This window comes from Mirounga angustirostris, unplaced genomic scaffold, assembly GCF_029215605.1.
Source record: "Mirounga angustirostris isolate CCGP_5_RB_7025 unplaced genomic scaffold, mMirAng1.0.hap1 SCAF_9, whole genome shotgun sequence".
Taxonomy (NCBI): domain Eukaryota; kingdom Metazoa; phylum Chordata; class Mammalia; order Carnivora; family Phocidae; genus Mirounga; species Mirounga angustirostris.
In genome coordinates this window covers 49087272-49104966 of record NW_026991717.1, presented here as the reverse complement: position 1 = coordinate 49104966, position 17695 = coordinate 49087272, and the positions used below count along the sequence as shown (strand labels likewise).

Below are 17695 nucleotides of genomic sequence, written 5' to 3'. Positions count from 1 at the left end.
GAAGAAAAGAAAGAAAAATCCAGTTTCTTTGTTAGCTAAAAAGTGAATGATTATTTCTTTTTTGGTGCTTCTGTTTAATAACTGATACGCCTTGAATACATAACACTGTCCTTACACCTTCCTGTTCGAATCTTACAGGTTTAAAACAGACGTGGAAGATGCGGAGAAGAAAAGATCTGAAATAGCATTCCTAAATTTTTTTTTTTTTAAGATTTTATTTATTTATTTGACAGAGAGAGACACAGCGAGAGAGGGAACACAAGCAGGGGGAGTGGGAGAGGGAGAAGCAGGCTTCCCGCCGAGCAGGGAGCCCGATGCGGGGCTCGATCCCAGGACCCTGGGATCATGACCTGAGCCGAAGGCAGACGCTTAACGACTGAGCCACCCAGGTGCCCTGAAATAGCATTCCTAAGAGACAAAATTAGGAAAAGGACAGGACTTCAAGATAGTCTTTAGGAAATCAGGAATTAGAACTACCTTTTCATAAAAATAAAATCAGGCTTAACTTTGTTTTTTTTTTTTGGCCTCTGTAAGAGCTGACAGTCCTTTAGAGGACTTCATCAGTGTCAAGAGGACAGACAGTCTTCCTTCGAAGAAGAGCGGGGGAGGGGAGAGTGAGTGAGACAGAGGCACTGCAGTGAGGAGGTGCAGGTGTAGCTGCTCTGGGAGAGGGCTCCCTGAGCCTGGGCACACCCACCACTCCACAGAGCATGAGTGTGAGGGAAGGCAAGACAAAGAGGCCAGCTTTCCTGCCATCCCATCACATGGCACAAGAGGTCTTGAGTAAGACCGCAATCTGTGGAGAACTGACAAAAAGAGAGGTACCTGGGAGGAAAGTAGAAGGGAACACAGTAGCACTTGAAGGAGGGGGAAAAATTGTATCTGCCCCTCCACTTTGCCCAGAGCCTCCATAACCACCCTAAGTCATCTCTCCCGTCACAGATCCCCAGCCCACTATGCACTGCCCTACTGAGATATACCCTTGCTTCCTATTTCACACTAGTACAATGTAACTTACCAACCGATTTTCATCAAATACTTCAAAAAGAAGCCGGTGCTGCTGAGGATGGACCTAAGTAAGAAAAACACAACGTTTCTTTAAAAACAAGTGAAAATCAATCAACCTGGACTCTGAGAAATAAATTCTTGAAATGTTTCCTAATTCCTGCTTTTTAGAGTGTATTTAAAATTACACGAGACACATCGTACAAAAGCAGGCCAATCCTATGTCACCCATTTTCTGATAGTTCTACCATAACAACGAAGTGGATTTGGGTGCTTATTTTTACATTTTTTTCTAAAATAGAATAAAATAAAGGAAAATAAAATTTCAAAAAATTATTTAAATATTTGCAAGCTTTTAAAAATATAGGTTGTATTTTAACTTTTCATCATCAATTTTATTTACTGACTTCTTATTTATCAAGTTAGAACAACCCAAAGTGGATACTGAGTTTATGGAAACTAGTTTTCTGAATCCTTTTTAGCACTGACTTGATAAAACTGTTTGTTGCTTCTACTGCATAAAGGACATAAGCACTCAAAAAGTATACACTGAGTTTTCACTTACAGGATGAGTAAAAATTAACATGCAGTATTTTTTTTTCCAAAGCTGACACTTTCACATTTTCTGAAATACTTCAACATCAAGTTAATATCTACTAAATATCAAATACTGGGCACCTGGGTGGCTCAGTTGGTTAAGCGACTGCCTTCGGCTCAGGTCATGATCCTGGAGTTCCCAGGATCGAGTCCCGCATCGGGCTCCCTGCTCAGCAGGGAGTCTGCTTCTCCCTCTGACCCTCCCCTATCTCATGCTCTCTCTCTATCTCATTCTCTCTCTCAAATAAATAAATAAAATCTTTAAAAAATATATCAAATACAAAGAAAATCCAATAATTTTTTATACCAGAGGTTAAGATAACATATAAAAAAATTCTCACATTTAAATTGATTTTTCCCCTATGATATATTACATTACACACTTTGATATTTTATTTTATTTTATTTTTTTTTAAGATTTTATTTATTTATTTGACAGAGAAAGACACAGCGAGAGAGGGAACACAAACGGGGAGTGGGAGAGGAAGAAGCAGACTCCCTGCCGAGCAGGGAGCCCGATGCGGGACTCGATCCCGGGACTCCAGGATCATGACCTGAGCCGAAGGCAGTCGCCCAACCAACTGAGCCACCCAGGCACCCACACACTTTGATATTTTAAAACTTAGGTTTACAAAAAGACAAACAAAAAAACCTCCCCAAAACCCCCAATTTTGGTTTACACGTTAAAAGTATTAACAACCTCCAGCAAAAGTCCGACAGGTGTGACAAAGATATTTAGATACCTAAGCCAATGTCCACTCTCCCTTATGTCCTTCTAAGAACATAATCCTAATTTTACCTGCAGCAATTTGCCCAGGGTCACCACACTGTACAACTCTGGGGGAGAGAGGCTTTAATTTTTTTTAAATTGAAGTATAGGATACCTTCAGTAAAGTATAAAGTTTACTAACCTTATATACACAGCCTGATGACTTTTTTTTTTTAGGTTTCAGAACTATCAAGAGGTAGAACTTTTATTTTAATCTAGGCAGACTAATTTCAAAATACATGCTCTTAATTACTAGGTTATACAGCCTCTCAAAGTAAAAAAAAAAAATGAAGTAAATGATACAAAAAGAAAACAATTATATTAACTTTAAAAAAAAAGTATTTCATAGGAAAAAAGCATTGCATAGTTCTATAGGTTCAATCCATAACATTTAGTGTTTACAATGAAGATGCAACTGGAATGAACATATCTAAAAAAGGCATTAAAATATACAAAATACATACTAGTGATAATAGAAGGAATTATTAAAAGTAAATGTGGTCTTTTTTTTCATTTATTAAGATTTTCCATAGCCTGATATAGAGCCAGATACTTAAGTATTCCAATGGCAAGTTAAAAAAAGTTGCATTTTCTGATATTAGGCAGCAACATATGAGAAACATCTGTTAGATCAACTTTATTCAGCTTATTTATTTGGATTCTCTTTATCCTTACTAATTTTTTTAATTGTGTTTCTATTTTTCTTAGTATTTTCTTAATATTTAGCTCATTTTTCATGTATTTTATTTTTTTTAAATAATTTTAATTCCACTATAATTAAGATAGAATGTTATATTAGTTTTAGGTGTACAATACAGTGATTCAACATTTCCATATATCACCCCATGCTCATCATGACAAGTGCACTCCTTAATCCCCATTATCTGTTTCACCCATCCCCCCACCCACCTCCCCTCTGGTAAGCATCAGTTTGTTTTCTTTATTTAAAAGTCTGTTTTTCGTTTGTTCCTTTCTTCGTTCACTTGTTTTGTTTCTTAAATTCCACACATGTGTGAAATCATATGGTATTTGTCTTTCTCTCATTCATTTATTTCACTTAGCATTATACCCTCTAATTCCATCCATGTTGTTGCAAATGGCAAGATTTTATTTTTTTTTATAGTAGAGTAATATTCTTGTGTGTGTGTGTGTGCGTGTGTACCAATCTTCTTTATCTATTCATCTATTGATGGACAGTTGGGTCACTTCCATATTTTGGCTATTGTAAATAATGCTGCAGTAGTAAACAGGGGTGCATATATCTTTTAGAACTAGTGTTTTCATATTCTTTGGGTAAATACCCAGTAGTGAAATTGCTGGATCATATGTAATTCTATTTTTACTTTGAGGAACCTCCATACTGTTTTCCACAGAGGTTGCACCAGTTTGCATTCCCACCAAGAGTACACAAGGGCTCCTTTTTTTCCACATCCTCGCCAACCTTGCTGTTTCTTGTGTTTTTTACTTTAGCATTCTGACAGGTAGGAGATGATCTCTCATTGTAGTTTTGATTTATTTCTCTGATGATGAGTGATGTTGAGCATCTTTTCATGTGTCTGTTGACCACAGCCTGATGAGTTTTTATATACATATACTGTGTCATCATCACCTAGATCAAAATATCGAATGCTCCATTCTATTTTATGTATTGTTTTCTCTATAAATAGTGCCCTCTGGACTTGTTCAACATTGACACTCCGAATCTGTCTATCTAAAAATGGTTCCCTTCCATCCAGGAACAACCAAAGAGGCCAACCTACTGGCAGTCATTTGGATGGGCTTCTGGGAGAGCTCTTTCAGTAGGGCTGACTCAGCTGGGAGAGATGTCCCTTCTGTCCCCTTGCATTTCTCTTCCTGCCTTGGTTAGGACAGCTGGTTCTCTTAAAGTCACATTGTGACCATGGAGCAACTATGGGGATGGAAGCCCCAATCAAGGGTGAGACACCATGGAAATAGAAAAGTAGTGTAAGACAATAATCTTTTCTAAGAAGATATAGAGGAATTTGGGGAGGAGATGAACCTTGAGCTGAAACTTAATGATGGGAAGAATTTGAATAAGAAACTATAGAGAGCATTTCACAGCAAGGAGATCACATGAGGAAAGACATGGGGGCAGAATGAGCATGCTCTAAGGAGATCACACTGATAACATTTTTGTATTAGGAAGTGGCAAAAAATTTTTATTAGTGAGACTAGAGCCAGGCTGAGAGTACTGAAATCCAGAAGAGGAGTTATGACTTGACTGGTAGGGAAGAAAATGAAGCTTTTAAAGGAAAAACAACATGATGTAGGTCGTACGTAAATATTATTTTGTCAGTGATACACAAAATAAATGGGGCTGGAGAGAAACCCTGGAGTCCATAGGGACTATGGCTCTAGGGACTCAAACATGAAGTGTGTATGAAAGCTGTGCCTGAGATTGTCCCAGTGAGAATAGGGAGGGAGAAAGGCCATGAAAAATATTTTGAGGAAAAAAATCAAAAGTCTCAGTGTCTGTCAAAGTACCTGACAGACACTGTAGAAGTTTGACAAATATTGCTAAGAAAAGGTATAATATCTGATCTAATCAGGCCTCTGCTGCCCTGGCTTAGCATTTAATTAATAGCAGGATTCGCTACCCCAACTATCATATCTTTTAAATTTATCTTTCCTACTATAACTGGATTGACTTACCTAACGGGCTGTTCAGGCCATCTTTACTGCCCTACTCAAAAGTTGTTCCCGATGGCCTAAAGAATGAAATCCAAATGACTGAGCATGGAGTGATCCCTCATGATCTGAGTCCAGTTGCCTTTCCAGCCTCATCTCTTACAACCGTCCCCTTGCCGACCCAAATATACATATATACTATGTTCTAATCACATGAGAAGAGGATGACTCACCACTTACTGTGCTTCTGAGCTACCCTTCAGTACATGCTAAGGTCTCTCCACTTGAAACACTTTCTCTGCTTTATGTTCAAGCCTTGGTTCAGATGTCAACTTCTCCTTTAAGCCTTACCTCCCCAGTCACTTCTACTCCTCTGTCTTCAGCTTATTACAACACTGGCTACAATCTTCCTTTTATCAAAGTTAATAGGGAATATGTGATATTTCCCTACTGAATTACAAACACCGTAAGAGACTTATTGTTTTCTATATATGAGAGGCACACAATAAATGCAACAATACAATTGAACATGTGTGGTGAGAATACTAATTCAAAATGGTAGCCTGAACATGACTATTTATCCTCTCCCTCCTGAGAGCCCATTTAAGTAATAGTAAAGGAGTTTGTAAGAGGTGTAAAACCATTACAGCAAAGATAATATGAGGGCCATTAGCAAGTGGGCAATTTCAACAACTCCCCACTGGATAGATGAAGTAGGGATGAAAGCAGTAAGCAGAGCAGAAGAAGATGAAAACTCAAAACAGTGCAATCACCCCAATGAGAGAATGTTCATACAGCACTTTACCTCTGGATGGTCCACACACAGACATACACACACATCATCAGAGTTTCTCTTTGCATCTGATTTCAGCTAGAGGTTTTACAAAAAATGCAACCACCAGTTTTAATATACAAAACTTAAATGGACTCTAAAAATGTAACATATAATTGTTGAATGTTTATGCCTTGTATGTATGGAATAGGTGGTTTTTCTATTGTATCACTGTTAAGTATGATTAGAACACCAGAGATCACAGATGTACAAACAGCAAAACTGTCTTTAAAGGAAAAACAAATGTTTTAGGAAACAAAAGAAAACACTTTAAAAAATTGTAAGTAGAAATATTGGGGAAAGTTCTGAATCCATAAAGCAAAAACAGGATAGTATAAAAAGGGAACAACTGGAGAACAAAGAGGCTTTGGAAGTAAAAATGACTGTTGAATTCAAATATAAGCAACTTAAGGTAAATTTGCAAAAATCTCTCAAAATATAGAACAAAAAGCTAAGTTGAGGAAAGTATGAGAGAAAAATTTAAAAAGAGGGTTTTTCTGAATCCTCAAAATTCAGTGAAAGAATTGGACCCTAATGCCCTAAAGTAGAAGTTGAGAAAACTATGGCTATAGGCCAAATCTAGCCAGCCACCTGTTTCTTTTTTTTTTAAACAGCCCATGAGATATGAATTTTTTAAAAATATAAAATGGTTACATTTTAAATGGATATATAAGTAGCTACATAATAGCCTCGACTTTTGCCTCCAGGCCCAAAAACCCGAAGTATTTACTATCTGTCTCTTTTCTAAAAAAGTTTGCTAGGGGCGCCTGGGTGGCTCAGTCAGTTAAGCGTTTGCCTTCAGCTCAGGTCATGATCTCAGGGTCCTTCAGCTCATAGCCCCCACATCGGGTTCCCTGTTCTGTGGGGAGTCTGCTTCTCCCCCTCCCCCTCCCCCTACTCGTGCTCTTTCTCTCTCTCTCTCAAATAAATACAACTTAAAAAAATTTTTTTTTAAAGTTGGGGCTGACTCCTTTCCTGAGACATTCACTGCATGTTATCTATTAATTTCTCTATCTAGCATGGTACTGAATAAAACCATCCTTGAAAGGTGTGAACAGTCACTCAAACCATTTTCTGTGTTTTCTCTGGTTCACATGAAGAATTCTTGTTGAGAAAGCGTAGGTGACTCTGCATCCAACCAGTTGGAATTCTCAAATGATAATACAGAGGGAAGAAAATTATTAAAGGAATTACACAAATTTTCAGAGCTGAAGGGAAACAATAGTCTTTAAATTGAAATGCTCACCAAAGGCCCAACACAATGAATTTAAAACTACACACAAAGGCATTTCACTGTGAAATTTTAAAACACTAGAGGGGCACCGGGATGGCTCAGTTGGTTAGGCGGCTGCCTTCAGCTGGGGTCATGATCCCAGGGTCCTGGGATCGAGCCCCGCATTGGGCTCCTTGCTCAGCGGGGAGCCTGCTGCTCCCCCTGCTTGTGCTTACTCTCTCTCTCTCTCCCCCTCTCTCTCTCTGTCAAATAAATAAAAAATATTTTAAAAAATAAAAAAATAAAACACTAGGACAATTATGAAACATTTCAGAGAAAGAGAAAAGAATCAAACCCAAAAGAACAAGAAACAGACTTCTCAACAGCAACACGATGCTCAACAATGTTATGAAGCCATGCCTTCAAGTTTCTGAGGAAAAATTATTTTCAATCTAGAATCCCATGAGTGGCCAAACTATTGGCCAAACATAAGTTGGCTATTTATTCATCTGTCATAGCTTGAAGTCAGTTTGGGACATGGGTGTGTGAGCTTATTCAGCAACATGGGAATAATGGTCAGAATAACAAACAGAAACAGTTAAAAAGTGGTTTCTCCTGGGAAGCAGGAATAGGAAGAGAGAAGTAGAGCACTAGAGTCTGTCACTTTCCATTATAAGCCCCTTTATACTACCTCAGTTTTAAGCTATGGGTGAATTTTTTCATGAGATAATTCTTAAATATTTATTAAAAATAGGAGTAAAGCTATGATCACAAAAAAAGAATTTATAGGGTCATATTTACAGGAAAGGTGAAAGCAAAGAAACAAAAACTAAAATGCTGGTGATAGATTTTTTGGAAAAAAAATAAGTATGTAAGTCTATAAATGCATAAAATAGTAGAATAAAAAAAATTTGCCAGAGGAGTAACCAAATGTTCAAAGAACAAAGGTATTGGTAAGTGTCAATTTATTCTATAGTGTCCATAAAGAATGTGAAGTAATGTTCCTAGAAATTCTGCTGGTGGATGCAGGAAAAAAACAATGCAGGTACATTTCAGAAAGTAGCTTTATTGAGATATATTTCACATACCATATGATTGACCCATTGAAAGTGTACAATTTAATGGTTTTTAGTATTTTCATAGAGCATGCAACTACTGTCACGATTTTAGAACATTTTCATCACCTCAAAAAGAAACCTCATGCCCGTTAGCAGTCGCTCCTAATTTCCCCTCAACCTCACCAATCTCAGGCAACCTCCAATCTACTTTTTCTCTCTATAGATTCATCTATTTTAGACATTTAATGTAATCATATAATATGTGGTCTTTTGTAATTGGCTTCTTGCTACTTTTTTGTGGTTCACCCCTGTTGTAGCTTGTATCAGTACTTCATTTCTTCTTAGAGCTGAAAAATATCCCATTGTATGTATATACTCCATATTTTGTATCCATTCATCTGTTGATAGACATTTGGGTTGTTTCTACTTTTTGACAATGATTAATGGTTCTATGAATATTCATGTACAAGTTTTTGTGTGGACATGTGTTGTAAGTACATTTTAAAATAAAACTGTGTAAAAGTTAAATGGCTGTGTAAAAGTTAATGGTATTTTTATTTTTATTTATTTCTTTTTTTTTAGAGAGAGAGCATGAGTGGGGGTGGGAGGGCAGAGGCAGAGGGAGAGAAAGAATCTTAAGCAGGCTCCACGCCCAGCACGGGGCCAGACACAGGGCTCGATCTCACAACCCTGAGATCCTAACTAGAGCCGAAATCAAGAGTCAGACGCTTAACTGACTGAGCCATCCAAGTACCCCAGAAAGGTAATTTTACAAGAATAAAGCATTATATAAATAGAAGGTATCTTGGCATTTTTATTTACATGTTTTATGTCTGCTTTCTCTATATAGTTATTTTCATCAACAAATATAAAAATAAATTATAGATACATAGTCATGGGGGGAAAATCCAAACAGTAAAAAAGATACATAGTGAATTATAAATCTCTCTCTTATCCTTGTCTCATCCTCAGAGAAAATACTGCAGTTCCTTAGGTCCTTCCAGAAGTATTTTATGCAAATACTAGCATATGAGAAAGCATTTTTTGTTTCTGTTTTTACACAAAGAGGTGCATCATACACACAATGTTCTGTGCCTTTGCTCCTTCATCAGTATATTTTGAAACTAATTCTCTATTAATACATATACATCTCTTTCTTTTCAAATAGCTAATGAGGATTTCATTGTATGGCTGTACCATAATTTACTTAGTGCTTTATTAATGGGGTGTCCCCTACTTCTTCCTAACTAACAGAATTCTGATTTTATTCAAACAGTGGATGACAATGTGTGTCAGGGATAGATGGCCACTCCCCACCCCCAGGGGCTGAATTCTGATTCTTCTAAGCCTCGTAATTCCATTCTCCTTACCAAAAACTGGGTTAGAAGTACGTACATGACACAATTCTAGCCCAAGATATAAGAATCAAAGTCTCCTGGGAGAACTTTTGAAAAGGGTGCTTCCCTTTTCAAAAGAGACACGTGGGGGAGAACTCTCCGTTTTCTACCTATGGACATCATTGGGTGACGCTATGACTTTTGGAACTGCTGCAAGCATCCTGTAACCTGGACAGAAAGCCAAGAGAATCCCAGAAAGGCTGGGTCACACATGGCTGTTCAGCTGCTGTGGTCACATCCATTCCCCTATCTGATTCTTATGATTAGAGATAATAAATGTCCTTATTGTTTAAGCCAGTATTAGTTGTTACTTCAAGTCTTTTACTTGAACCCAAAAGCATCTTAAATGGTACACTTCCTCAGAGGGGCTAAATTCCCTATGATCTCCCTGACATTATACCCTAAATGCCTAATATCTCCCTGATAGTCATTCCCTAGCATCTGGTGTTTCCCCTTTCATAATGCTCCGTACACTGGCATTTATTTTGACACGTTCATAGGGGTCCATAAGAAACAGTGAGCTTTGTTGAGGGACTGTGGCCATCTCATTAGCAAACATCAGAAAGTGCCTGGAAACAAATATAGAAAACTATCACACCAATTTTGTATGTGTTTGTAGAGGTGGAGGAGTATAAATATATGGATAAAAACACATAGGAAACAATACCAGAAGATTGCACAGTGATGGTTTTATGGTAATTAAGTTACAGCTGATTTTCATTTCTCTTAAAAATATATATAATACATATATGTGTATATGTAAAAATATAATTATACATAAAATATTTATAATTGTTTTATTTGTCAGAATTTCCAGAACCAGGGTCTCTACTACACAGGTAGAAAAAAAAGAAAATTTTACTACTTTGAAAAGGACACTCTGACAAACAAGTAATATGCTCAGAAAGGGGCTCCTCAAACAGACACAGAGTTCACCTAGAATGGTGTAGTATGCACAACAGAAAGGACCCTGTGTTCCCACATTTTGAGATCCGCGTTTCCCTACAGAACATATGCGTGACCATATACACATTATGTAAATGCAGTTGGCCCTTTGTTCAAACATGGGGGTTAGGGGTGCAGTTGAAAATCTGCGCATAACTTTTGACTGCCCCAAAACTTAATTGCTGATAGCCTACTGTTGACCAGAAGCCTTACAGATAACATAAACATAAATCAAGATAGCAAATGTGCTTATTGTTTATTGTGTATGTTATATATATTAAATACTGTATTCTTAAAATAAGCTGAAAGAAAATGTTATTAAGAAAATCATAAGGAAGAGAAATACATTTATAGTACTGTACCATATTTATAAAAAAAAATTCCGCATATAAGTGAACCCATGCAGTTCAAACCTGTGTTGTTCAAGGGTCCACTGTATAATATGCTGAGTATGACTACTAAGGATACAAACCAAGCACCATGGGAATATGAAGAATGGAGTGAGCTGTCTTTCCAGATGCTCAGGTACTGTGCTCATACACAGAGTCCATCTTCCCTCCCATAACTTGCCTCCATTAGTCTCATCTGAGCTACTAACTGTCAGTACAGATTTTACTATAATTTGCTATGAAGCATATAGGCACTTAAAGGAGTCTTCCTGTTTGTTAATCTACCAATAACAGTTCTCTGCAAAAACTTTCTTTGAACTTCATGTTTTCTCAAAGATACAAAGGCTCTCTTCAACTTCTGACCACAATTTCCATTTGGTTAAATGCCCAATAACTGTAATATATTATCTCTATAAATAGAGATATTTAGTTTTGACTGTAATACATTATCTCTATAAATATTTTATGTGAATACAGTCAATTGAAAACATTTTATGCTATGTATAAATAATGATATAAATGACAAAGAGGAAAATAGGGGACCACACATAATAATGTCCTTTGTACAGAAAATACTCAATCACCATGTGTTTTCAGTTCTATTCTAGCTGTGATGAATTAGCATTGATATAAACACAGATTTATCTAGTTGTTGTTGCAATAAATTTGCAAAGTTCTGATAGAAATAAATGTGCAGCCTCTGATCCCAGAGTAAAGCAACGCTGGCTAGAACATTTGGGAATAATGAAATTATGGTAAAAGAAACAATGAGTAAAATACAGTAAAAGACACTAAGTTGCTCTATCATTTACAAATGGCCTTCTTATTTTTGTGTTAACATCTCTAATTCAAAAGTAGTACCAATTTTCAAGCATCTTTTCTAGAAGGAAATCAAGATCATCAAAAATAATGAGATTTTTAATTCTAATTTTAAATTTAAAAAATTCTGAATTTTAATTACAATTTAATTTCCTCTAACAGATATCTTTGATTTATTTTTGGCTTTTAAAGAATCTGTCCATTTTAGCTGTTAAAATTGTTGCCATAAAGTTGTCCATATTACATTATTATTATTATTGTCTATGGGATGTACCTTTCATTCTTTTTTTTTTAAGATTTATTTATTTTAGAGATAGAGAGAGTGGGGGAAGGGGCAGAGGGAGAGGGAGAGAGACAATCTCAAGCAGACTCCCAGCTGAACTCAGAGCCTGAGGTGGGGCTCAATCTTACTACCCCAAGATCATGACCTGAGCTGAAACCAAGAGTCAGTCGCTCAACTGACTGAGCCACCCAGGTGTCTTTCATTCTTGATAGTGGTCATTTGAATTTTCTCTCTTATTTGGGCTAGCTACAGCTATAATTTTATTAATCTTTTCAAAGAACCACTTTGGTTTCATTTATTTTCTTGACTTTTTATCCATTTTCTATTTCATTGAATTCTATTCTTATTTCTTTCCCTCTACTTTTTTTTCTAAGATAGAAACTTAGATCACTGATTTTAAGTCTTTTTTCTTTTGTATATAGGCACTTAAAGGTGTAAATTTGTCTCCAAGCACCAAATTAGCTTATCCCATATTTCGATAATGTTACTTTAATAATCAGTTAAAATGTCTTGTAATTTTCCTTACGATTTCCTTTTTGATCCATGGCTTACTTAAAATATGTTGCTTGGGGCGCCTGGGTGGTTCAGTTAAGCGTCTGTCTTCGGCTCAGGTCAGACTTGGGATGAAGTCTCGCATTGCATCGGGCTCCCTGCTTCTCTCCCTCCCTCTGCCTGCTGCTCCCCCTGCTTGTGCTCTGTCAATTAAATAAATAAAATCTTAAAAAAAAAGTTGCTTAATTTCCAAATATTTGTGGATTTCCCAGGTATATTTGTACTACTGAATTCTATTTTCAGAGAACATGTTGAATCTCAAGCCTTTTAAGTGTATTCAGACTCGATTTATGGCCCAGTATATGGTCTATCTGGGTGAATGTTCCATAGGCATATAAAAAGAATGTATATTCTTCAGGTATTAGGTGTAGTCTTCTATACATGCCAAATGGGCTGATTGATAGTGTTGTTCAGATCTTTCATGTATTTACCGACATTTTTTGTCGTTATTTTATTACTACTGAGAGAGGAGTGAAAAAACCTTCAACTATTCTGAATTTATTTCCCTACATCTGTCAACGTTTGCTTTATAATTTTGACGCCCTTTTATCAGGTGTGTCCTCCTGATGACTAAGCCCTTTTATGTTCACGAAATGGCCTTCTTTATCTCTAATAATACTTTTCATCCTAAAGTCTACTTATCTAATGTTAATACAGCCTTACCAGGGTTTTTGTTTGTTTGTTTGTTTGGGGCCTTTTTTTTTTTTTTTTGGCCTAGTGTTTGAATGGTATATCTTTTTCTGTACTTTTACATTTGACCTGTGTGTGTCTCCTATTAAGGGCATATGCTTGAATCTTGCTTTTTTCGGGTACTTATTTAGATGGTTGGCATTATGACCATCATCTTTCTATTTCTATTCTATTTATCTTTATTCCCTTTTATCTTTTTAAAAAATTATTTATCAAGTATTTCTTGGTATTCCATTTTCTTTCCTTTATTGGATTTTTACCTATAATTTTCCATTTTAATTTTTTTGTGGCTGCTCTGAGGATTAGAGTATGCACCCTTAAGTATCACAGTTGTAATGGCCAGAGTTGGGCCACTTAGATCTCTTTCAAGAGAACCTGCATAGCTGATTGACAGCCTCTGGCTGACCATGCATCTTTGAATCTACCCATTGTGTTCTCCTGGGCATAGCAGGGATCTAGAGCCTGGCCATTCATGCCCAACACAGGATTCCTCTAACAGACCATCTTTCCTGGGAAACTCTCCATCAGCTTGGATAAGACTTTCTCAGAACTGTGCTGCAACACGGGGCTCTTGCTACCCAATCTTTTCCCCTCTCCCTGCACAAGTGTTAGGCCTGCATCATGATGAGAAGGCTCTTCCCATCTGTGTGTCCTCCCGCTTTAACCTTCACAGGTGCTTGCCCAATAAACCTCTTGTGCATCTAATCCCATCTGAGTGTCTGTTTCTTAGAAGACCTAAACCAACCAGATGGTATGGGTGGTGGGGTTTTAGGACCAGTCCACCCTTACCTGCTGTCAAGGAGCTCCCCATCCTGAGCAGAATGTGGGACACATGCAGTCCCTGGCATAACATGGTGATTCAGTTCATAAAGACTTCTCCAGTGGTATTCTGGGGAAATGCCCTGGCTAAAATTCAGCTTGTACTGAGTCCACTCGTTCTGTGGATCCACCCAGTAGTCATTTCACTGGTTTTCAAGTGTAAAAGTGGGATTGACATACTGGAACTTGGACCCCTCACCACCACCACGTTGAATCCATGGCTTGTGGGATAAGAGCTATCAAAGTGAGAAAGCCAAGTGGAAGTCTCTGAAACTGTCCTCCCTCTGGTCAAGGTAATAAATCTAAAACAACATTGATTATATATGACAACAAAAGCACAAGCAATAAAAGAAAAAATAAACTGAACATCCTCAAAATTAAAAATTTTTGTGCTTCAAAGTATACCACCAATAAAATCAAAACACACAATCCATGGAATGGGAGAAAATTTTTGCAAATCATGTGTTTGACAGGGATTTGTGTCTAGAAATACAAAGAACTATGAAAACTCAAAAACAAAAAGACAAATAATCCAATTACAAAATGGGCAAAGAATCTAAACAGACATTTCTCCAAAGAAGATATACAAATGGCCAATTAACTCATGAAAAGATGTTCAACATCATTAGCTATCAGAGAAATGCAAATCAAAACCATAATGAGGGGCGCCTGGGTGGCTCAGTTGGTTAAGCGACTGCCTTCGGCTCAGGTCATGATCCTGGAGTCCCAGGATCGAGTCCCGCATCGGGCTCCCTGCTCGGCAGGGAGTCTGCTTCTCCCTCTGACCCTCCTCCCTGTGATGCTGTCTCTTATTCTCTCTCTCTCAAATAAATAAATAAAATCTTAAAAAAAAACAAAACAACCCACAATGAGATACCATTTCACACCCACTAGGAGGGCTGTAATAAAGAGACAGATAATAACAAGTGTTGTCAAGGATATGGAGAAATCAAAACTCACATACTACTGGTGAGAATATAAAGTGGTACAGCCACTTTGGAAACAGTTTGGCAATTCCTCATATGACCCAGCAATCCGACTCCTAGGTATATACTTCCAAATGAACATATATGTCCACACATTATTCGTAATAGTTAAAAAGCAGATACAACTCAGATATCCGTCAACTGATGCATGGATATATAAAATGTGGTTATCCATACAATGGAATATTATTTGGAAATAAAAAGAAATGAAGTACTGATACATGCTATAACATGGTTGAACGCCGGAAACATTATGCCAAGTGAAAGAAAGCAGACACAAAAGACCACATACTGTATGAAACCATTTATATGAAATGGCCAAAATAGGCAAATCTAAGACACAGAGAGTAGATTGGTGGTTGTCTGGGAAGAGGGGCAGGTGTTGGGGAAGAATGGAGAATGACAGCTAGTGAGTATGGGGTTTTTTTTTCAGGCTAATGAAAATGTTCTAAAAGCTGATTTTGTTGATGTTTGCACAATGCTGTGAATATACTAAAAACCACCGAATGGTACACTTTGAGGGGGTGAATTGTATGTTATGCGAATTATATCTCAATAAAACTGTTTAAAAAAACAAACAAAAATCTTACAACCTGGTGGAAATGTCAAAGATTAGTACACCACTAAAGTCCTAAAGGATACGAGGATGGTTCCTGTAACAGGTTCATTTAATTCTCCAGTCTAGTCCCTGCAGAATCCAGACAGACTTTGGAGAAGGACTACACATGCAAGCTCAACCAAGTAATAGCTCCAGTCGCCTGCTGGTTTCCGAACACAAGGAGTCCAGAGTGCCCTGGCATTAGCTGAAGACTGTGGTTTGATGGGATTCACTATGTCCCCTGGTTGAGTGTGCTCCCTTTGGGAACTCAGACCTCTACCTCAGTAAAGCCCAGAGTTCCAGGGTTGGGAAGCATATAGTCCTCCAGTGGGTCTTTGGAAATGATGACAGGTAGGGCCACTCCTACTTCTACTCCTTTGTTCCGGGTCCCGTGTATACTTTCTGTTGCAATCACAGCTTCATATTGAAGCCTCTGGTTTAGTGAATAAACTGGCACCCCATCTTTGCAGACTATTGCCTCCATGTTGGTGCTTCAGTTGTGTTCCTTCAGTAGGCTGTTCCAGTGTCCTGTGAGGCTCCTGCTTCTGGATGATGTGGCAGGTGATGCAACCAATGGATCCCATGCTCATGAGTTCATTCCTGCACCTCTTTCACTATGAATTGGGTCCCCTGGAAGGTTGAAATGTTGTGTGGATTTCTATCCCTATAAAACATCCATCTGTAAGCCCCCAGACAGTTGTGCTGGCTGAGATTCTGCAGACTGGAAAGGCAAACCCATACCCAGAAGTAATCTGAGAACAAATTACTGGCCCTTCCAGAATGGAAGGGACCCAATTTAGTAAACTTACCACAAAATGGCTATGGTTTTATTTTCTTAAAAAATATTTGTCTGGTTTTGGTATCAGGGTAATGTTGGCCTCATGAATGAACTGGGACATGTTCCCTCCTCTATTTTCGGCAAGACATTGTGAAGAATTAGAATTATTTATTCCTTAAATGTGTGACAGAATTCAGCAATGAAACCGCCTGGGCCTGAAGATTTCTTTATTGGAAGGTTTTTAACTATTTTCAAATGCAGTTTCTCTAAGAGCTACAGAACTTTTCAGGCACTTTTTATCTTCTTAAAGTATACACATCTTTTAAAAGGAATTGGTTGATTTCATCTAAGTTAATGAATTTATGGACACAGAGTTGTTCACAGCATCCCTTACTATTCATTTAATGTCTGTAGGTTCTTGATGAATTTGCTCTATTTTTTATTTGTTGTTGTCTTTTTGGCTATATCTATTATTTTTTAGTGGTTACACTAGGGGTTACAATATACATACTTAACTTTTTGCGGACTACTTAAAGTGAATATCAAGCCACTTTAAGTAATACATAGAAGCCCTACAACCAAAAAGATAGCTTTATCCTCACTCTCCTATGTTATGGTTGTAATACATATTATACCCACATAAATCTCACCAGTGTTATAATTTTTGCTTTCAACAGCCATTAATATTTTAAGTTACTCAAGAGGGGAAAATAAAATATTATAATAACTGATATTTACTCTTTGTTGCTTTTTCTTCATTTCTGAGGTTAAATTTACCTCTGGTATCATTTACCTTCAGCCTAAATAATTTCCTTTAGAGTACATCTACTGGCAATAAATTCTCTTATTTTTCCTCAGCTTAGAATACCTTTATTACACTATCATTCCTGAAGGATATTTTTGTTAGATATAGAATTCTGAAAACCTTTAGCTATTAAATAATTATTCGTCTACCATTTTTCCAGGCTGTCTTCAAAATTTCTTCATTATCTTTGGTTCCAGCAATTTGACTATGATGTGTCTGAGCATGATTTTCTTTGCACATACTCTGTGTTTTGCTGAATTTCTTTAATCTGTAAAGGCATTTCTTTCACCAAGTTTGGAAATTTCTGGCCATTATCTCTTCAAGCATTTTTTTCCACCAATGTCTTTTTCTTCTTCTGAGACTTCAATGACCCAGATATTAAGCTCTTTTAATATTGTCCGCAGGTCCCTCAGGCCCCACTAATTTTTTTTTCAATCTTTATTTTCTGTTCTTCAGATTAGATCATTTCTACTGCTTATCTTCAACTTCACTAATGCTATTAACTGTTATC

At 37.2% G+C, this 17695-nt stretch overlaps 1 protein-coding gene across 7 annotated transcripts in view; it reads right to left on the bottom strand.

Moving 5' to 3' along the window:
• The window catches only part of NEDD4 (NEDD4 E3 ubiquitin protein ligase), a 121115-nt gene that overhangs the window by 76172 nt on the left and 27248 nt on the right, over window positions 1-17695 (bottom strand). For all 7 annotated transcript variants that reach the window (XM_045900028.3, XM_064570440.1, XM_064570442.1 and 4 more), the window contains one exon: window positions 1019-1072. In XM_045900028.3, the coding sequence (XP_045755984.1) occupies window positions 1019-1072 (54 nt within the window). The remainder of the gene's footprint in view (window positions 1-1018; window positions 1073-17695) is intronic.